This window comes from Zingiber officinale, chromosome 10A (genome assembly GCF_018446385.1).
Source record: "Zingiber officinale cultivar Zhangliang chromosome 10A, Zo_v1.1, whole genome shotgun sequence".
Lineage (NCBI taxonomy): Eukaryota > Viridiplantae > Streptophyta > Magnoliopsida > Zingiberales > Zingiberaceae > Zingiber > Zingiber officinale.
Genome location: NC_056004.1, coordinates 913,098 through 919,586, shown reverse-complemented (window position 1 = coordinate 919,586; position 6,489 = coordinate 913,098). Strand labels below are relative to the sequence as shown.

At 38.8% G+C, this 6,489-nt stretch overlaps 1 protein-coding gene across 1 annotated transcript; it reads right to left on the bottom strand.

Moving 5' to 3' along the window:
* Positions 1–891: 891 nt before the first annotated feature.
* On the bottom strand, positions 892–3,057 carry LOC122027088 (cytochrome P450 CYP72A219-like). Its single transcript, XM_042585931.1, has 5 exons — positions 2,702–3,057; positions 2,378–2,607; positions 2,046–2,284; positions 1,573–1,951; positions 892–1,486 (listed from the first exon to the last, which is right to left on the bottom strand). Exons 1-5 carry the CDS (start codon positions 2,973–2,975, stop codon positions 1,064–1,066), a joined length of 1,545 nt encoding a protein of 514 aa, XP_042441865.1. The 5' UTR covers positions 2,976–3,057; the 3' UTR covers positions 892–1,063.
* Positions 3,058–6,489: the final 3,432 nt, after the last annotated feature.

Below are 6,489 nucleotides of genomic sequence, written 5' to 3'. Positions count from 1 at the left end.
GTGATGAGAAGCATAACCCCATAAGTAGTAAAGTGGGGAGCTGGACCTCGATGACATCCGAGTGGAGAGTTGGACCCCTAGGATGTCTGATCGATTTCAGCCAATTGGAGTGTGGTGGGGAGCAAAAGTAGCTAAGTGGGGAGCTAAGCTCCGATGACATTCGAGTGGAGAGCTGAGCCCCTAGGATGTTTGATCGACATTAGTTCAGAAGAGTATGGTAAAAGATAGAACCTCTGATAAATCCGATCGGCACTAATCGTACAGTGTGAAAAAATTTCACCAGATAAATTACTCATAAGTTACTCAGATTATATTGATCTACCTCAAATTTCAACGGTCACCTATTCTGACCTATTGACCTTAGGATCCTACCTTAAGGTTTCTCACCGTTGGTCGTATTAACATTCTTATCAAATAGTAAATCCACAAGAAAAAACTAATCAAGATTTCGGATTTCAGATGGCTAGGCGATTAAACTAGGAGATAATTTTAAAGATGAAACTGAGAAAACTTGTCTCATGGGAAGAGATAAAACTTATGACTCTCAACTTTTGATCCATATTTAGGAAATTTGGACGACAATGAATGTGACTACAAACTTTATCTTTTACCTAAAAAATACAATCGGCGAAGTTATTTGTTATAAAAAAAAAGGTGATAAAGTTTAAAATTATTAATTGCTCGTGATAGATAAGTGTACCTTATAGAGTTCGAATTAATGTTTAGACTTCGAATAAAATAATTACGTCTCAAATTATTAAAGTCCATAGAGTCCATTAACGGAATGAGTTGACACCGATAAAAAACTGATTCATTATTTTTTTTATTCGATAATATAATTCACAAAACGCGTAAATTTTCAATAGAAAACCCTTATCTAAATACACTAAATTATATCAAAAGGCTTCGATCCTTTATTAAGTGATAGTCCTCAGCATTATCGTACAGACGGAATAATCACTAACTATGAAATTATAAGATTACTACAGATATTACTAGAGAAGTAGATATTTGTTTTAGAATTTTGGCACATATATATTTTTTATAAAATTGATCGATGGTTTCAAATCCTACGCAACCTGATGGGAGCACCATGCTGAGGCTTGAGAGTGAGAACAATGGCGGGAGCATGAGTGTAGGACGGCGAGAGGTCAAAGGAGAAGCGTTGAAGGATCAAACATAGAGCCAACTTGGCTTCCAGCAATGCGAAGTTCTGGCCGATGCAGACCCGGTGGCCGCCCCCGAAGGGGAAGAAGGCATTCTTCTCCGACGCCTTGTACATGCCGTCCGCGAATCTCTCCGGCTTGAACTCGTCGACGTCTTTGCCCCAGAAATCTGGATCATGGTGAACCTGAAGGATGGACAGGAAGAGCAGGACGCCTGGAGGGTACACTACGTCCCCAATTTTTGTGCTCTTGAAGACCTGCCGCACCGCGCCGATTGCCGGCGGGTAGAGTCGCAGAACCTCGTACAGAATCATCGTCACCTGCAGATGCCACATCGATCATACTTTCTAACATATTTGAGGAAATCCCTGTAGACTCATCGAGAATCGAAATTTATGGTGCTTACGGTCTTCAAGTGGTTCAAGCCATCGAAAGTAGGTTTCTCTTTCCCAAAGGCTTGCAGAACCTCTTCGCGAGCCCGTTCTTGCCAATCTTGATGCATGCTCAGCACAACCATCGTCCACGTTAGCAAAAGGGACGTAGTCTCCTGTCCTGCGAAGTAGAACAGCTTGCATTCTTCCACCACCTCGTCCGTCGTCATCCCGGCGTTCCCGTGTTCTCGGAGGTGTTGCAGATTGGACTCCAGCAACAAGCCGAGAAGGTCATCGTTCTTTGCGGCGCCCAATTTCATACTCTCCTCCCTCTTCTTGATTATGCTCAATAGAATCCTTTTTACCTCTATGTTGATTTCTTTCATTCTAGTGTTAATTCGGGTGGGCAAAAACCTGTACAATGCAAGATATCGATTATACTCTGTTTCTAACAAGGATCACAACGAATCGAACATTTTGAAGATGTATATTGCGGATCAGCACTCACCTGAAGCCCGGTATATGTGCATAAGGGAGACCGCGGGCAACGAGCGCACCTTGCTCATCCTGAAGCTGGAAAATTTTCCTTCCTTCTTCAAAATTGCTACCGAAAGCACTCCGGGAAATGACATCGCCGGTGAAGCTCTGGAGCTCGACGGAAACATCTATCTCTTCACCTTTCGCCGCCATCCCATCCCATCGGTTGACCAGCTCATCACAACAAACAGAGAAAGCAGGCAGCATGCGCTGCATATAGCCAAAAAAAGTTACTGAGTCATTTCGACAAACATACAGGCGAGGCAGAGGCATAAATTAACTCAGCAGAGATGGATCAATCACCTTGAGCTTCTCTATATGGAAAGCGGGGTTCAAAATCTTCCTATGCTTGGCCCATTTCTCACCTTCCTGACTCAGCAGGCCTCTGATAAAGTACTTTGCCAGATAATTTGTATTTGCCTTCCCGATCTCGCCGGTCTTGTTGGCCAGAACTTCTCTGATTTGATCAGGATCCGTGATGGTCGCTCTCGGATTAGGTCCCATCCAATGGAAAGTTACCTTGTTCTCCTTTCCTACAAGAAAATTTTTCAATCCGATTTAATCAACAGGAGTTAAATTTGCTTGGTGAAATGGACAAGGAGGCGATCAAGTTGTATGGCTGCTGACCGTGTGCATCAGCGGCGCGTTTTAAGAAGGGAGAAACGCGAGGGAAGATGGCGTGGGAGAAGGGCATGGGCTTGCCGCGGGCTTCCTCGGCAAGCCGCACGAAATCCTTGAGGTCGCCGCTGATGGGACGGTAGGAGGAGCCCTTGAGCCCCTGCGACCGGAGCACGCGGTCTAGGCGGCGAGGCTCCCAGAACGCCCAGTTCAGCATCCTGACTGCCCAGGCAGCCACCAGCAGCGCGGCCAGGCCGCTACACACGGCGAGCCACAGTTCCATGTCTGCAACTCCAAAATCAAGACTAGGAAAAAAAAAATTGAGAGGTGAAATTGAGAAGGTCGGAATGAAGCTTCTACTTTCTTAGAGATTGGTGGTGGTATATATATATGCGCTCTGGCCAAGATGGCAGTCAAATGGTGATCGCAGGGATGACGTGAGAAAATATGGGGTCGCATAAAATGAAGACGCGACGAACTGTCCACCCTAAAAAAACAGGTGAGATGGTTCGATACGGTTTTGCTGATCGGAGTAGATCATTTGGTAAGCTTTCGTGGGGCATCTTCTAGAAACAATCTCTCTCCCCCTTTTTACCCTTTTCTTTTATCTATTTCTTTTTAAAAAAAATTGATGTTCCGAGAGATCTCATTAAAATATCGATAATTTACCACAGGACACACACATAGAGTTAAATTTATCATAAGAACCTACGTTACTTTGATATTTATCAAAGAACATATTTTTTTAAATGTATTTCATATTTTACCTTTCTGATAATTTGATTTTTTTTATCGTTTTCTTCTTTTTCTCACTATATTTTTCTCTCTTTTTTTTTTTTTTATGAGCATAATATATAAATAACATTAGTCAATTTTTTAGCACATTTTAATGCATTTGAAGAAGCAAAAATAAAAAATAAATAGCATATTTGAACTCCTTGTAATTTTAGAAATCCATTGGAACTAAAATGAGTGTAATCGGAGCTCTCTAGGTCGATCAGTGGGTTTCGGTCAAAACCCACTGATCGACCTAGAGAGCTCCGATTGAACCCATTTCAGTTCCTATAAATTTCTGATGTTGCAAGGAGTTCAAATTTGGTGTTCATTATTTATTTTGACTTTTCATAGATGTTAACATGCAAAATCAAAGAATCGACAAAAACACTACGTTGGGCCTGATATGGAATGATATCAGGCCCAACGTGAGGTTTTTTTTGTCGATTCTTTGATTTTGCATGTTAACATCTTTGAAAGGCTGAAATAAATAATGGACACCATATTTGAACTCCTTGCAACATCAGAAATCTATAGGAACTGAAATGGGTTCAATCGGAGCTCTCTAGGTCCATCAGTGGGTTTTGACCAAAACCCACTGATCGACCTAGAGAGCTCCGATTGCATCCATTTCAGTTCCTATGGATTTTCTGATGTTACAAGAAATTTAAATATGGTGTTCATTATTTATTTCGACTTTTTATAGATGTTAACATGCAAAAATAAAAAATTAGCAAAAAACTCCACGTTGGGTCTGATATGAACTCATATCAGGCCCAACGTGGACCTGATATGATTCCATATCAGGCCCAATTTTCATCAACACCATGATAATTTAGTTAATATTGCTTCCAAAATGATATGATTCTAAAATTGTTTAGAGAATTGAAGTGCCGCAGCGTCATGCCCTTAAACAAGGATCTGATCGTTTTGTTAATATTGCTGGCTAAGTAATTGACCACCGAAAATGGATCACTGCAGTTCTAGACAATAATTTCATCTTTGTGTTGCTTCCTCTGTAAATAAGAGCATAATTTTTCTCAGGACTTAATTGTCAAAAAGGCCGGGCTAAATTTTTGTACTCTGAATGCAGAAGGATAAAGCATTAGCTAAAGATTTAAATATGTAGTTGCGAACAGAGGCACAATATTGTTTTTCCTTCGGCCTCTGCTGCATTCCACTACTATCTGTATTTGAATCAAACAATTCCTGGCACATGATGATGCATTATACGTAGCGAGCAAGTACTTTTTCTCCCAGATCTCAAACAATTGGACCTGATATGGAATCATATCAGGTCCATGTTGGGCCTGATATGAGTTCATATCAGGCCCAACGTGGAGTTTTTTTGTTGATTTTTTATTTTTACATGTTAACATCTATAAAAAGTCAAAATAAATAATGAATATCATATTTGAACTCCTTGCAACATCAGAGATCCATAGGAGCTGAAATGGATGCAATCGGAGCTCCCTAGGTCCATCAGTGGGTTTCGGTCAAAACCCATTAATGGACCTAGAGAGCTCCGATTGAACCCATTTCAGTTTCTATAGATTTCTGATGTTGCAAGAAGTTTAAATATGGTATCCATTATTTATTTCGACCTTTCAAAGATGTTAACATGTAAAATCAAAGAATCGACAAAAAAATCACACGTTGGGCCTGATATGGACTCATATCAGGCCCAACGTAGTGTTTTTGCTGATTCTTTGATTTTACATGTTAACATTTATGAAAAACCAAAATAAATAATGAACACCAAATTTGAACTCCTTGCAATATCAAAAATTCATAGGAACTGAAATGGGTTCAATCGGAGCTCTCTAGGTCCATCAGTGGGTTTTGACCGAAACTCACTGATCGACCTAGAGAGCTCCGATTACACTCATTTTAGTTCCAGTGGATTTCTAAAATTGCAAGGAGTTCAAATATGTTATTTATTATTTATTTTTACTTCTTCAAATGCATTAAAATGTTGCTAAAAAATTGACTAATGTTATTTATATGTTCTGCCCATAAAAAAAAGAGAAGAGAGAGAAGAGAGAGAGAAATATAGTGAAGAAAAGAAAACGATAGAAAATGTCAAATTGTCAGAAGGGTAAAATAAGAAATACATTTAAAAAAGTACGTTCTTTGATAAATACCAAAGTAACGTACTTTTGATAAATTTAACTCTCTAAGTGTGTCCTTTTAATAAATTATCGTTAAAATATAGATAAAAGTCAAAAGGCTTTTTTTTAAAAAAAAATTAATGTTCCGAGGGATCTCATTAAAATTTAGATAAAAGTCAAAAGGCCTCATGTTTTTTTTTTTTTTTTTCTGAATCATCAAAACCTCCTATTTTCATTCGTGTATGCGTTCCCTGGAAAAGTACCATCTCTGAGTCCAATTATTTACCGTACGTTCTAGACAAACCGTTGATGCATCAATTCGACTCTTCGCCGGTCTTTGGGGCCACTTATTGAATTGATGCATCAATTCGAGGAAGCGTTTTATTTCATCTTTATTATTGTTTCCGTATGGAAAACCTGATCCCTTCGCATCATCTAGAAAATTAAAAATCCTAAATTTACAAAGCAAATTTTGATTGGCTCTGTAGGAAAAACAAATAAATGATTGTTGTCGTTACTTTATAATCTTTATTAACTTCAATATAAGTTTGTCATGTTCTGTTGTAAACGAGAATCATTAATTAGTTTCAGTATAGTATTACAGTAAATCTATACTCTAGAATGAATCATAATGCACATGAGAACACATCTAGATAAAATATTTCAAACCGTTCAGTCAACTTTGTTTCGTATTCAACTTGTTGATTGATTACATTCGAGAACTCTATTGACCGGTTACAGAGGAACACGTATTGGTCCACATCGCTCATTTCCCTTTATGTCAAATATAGTTCTGAGAATGGATAGTTGATTAACCCTGTTCTAAGGTTCTAAAGTTAGTAGTTATTTATGGTTTATAGAAATTTTTCAATGGACTGACAAACACCTTTTATCAAACTAAGATAATTTTAA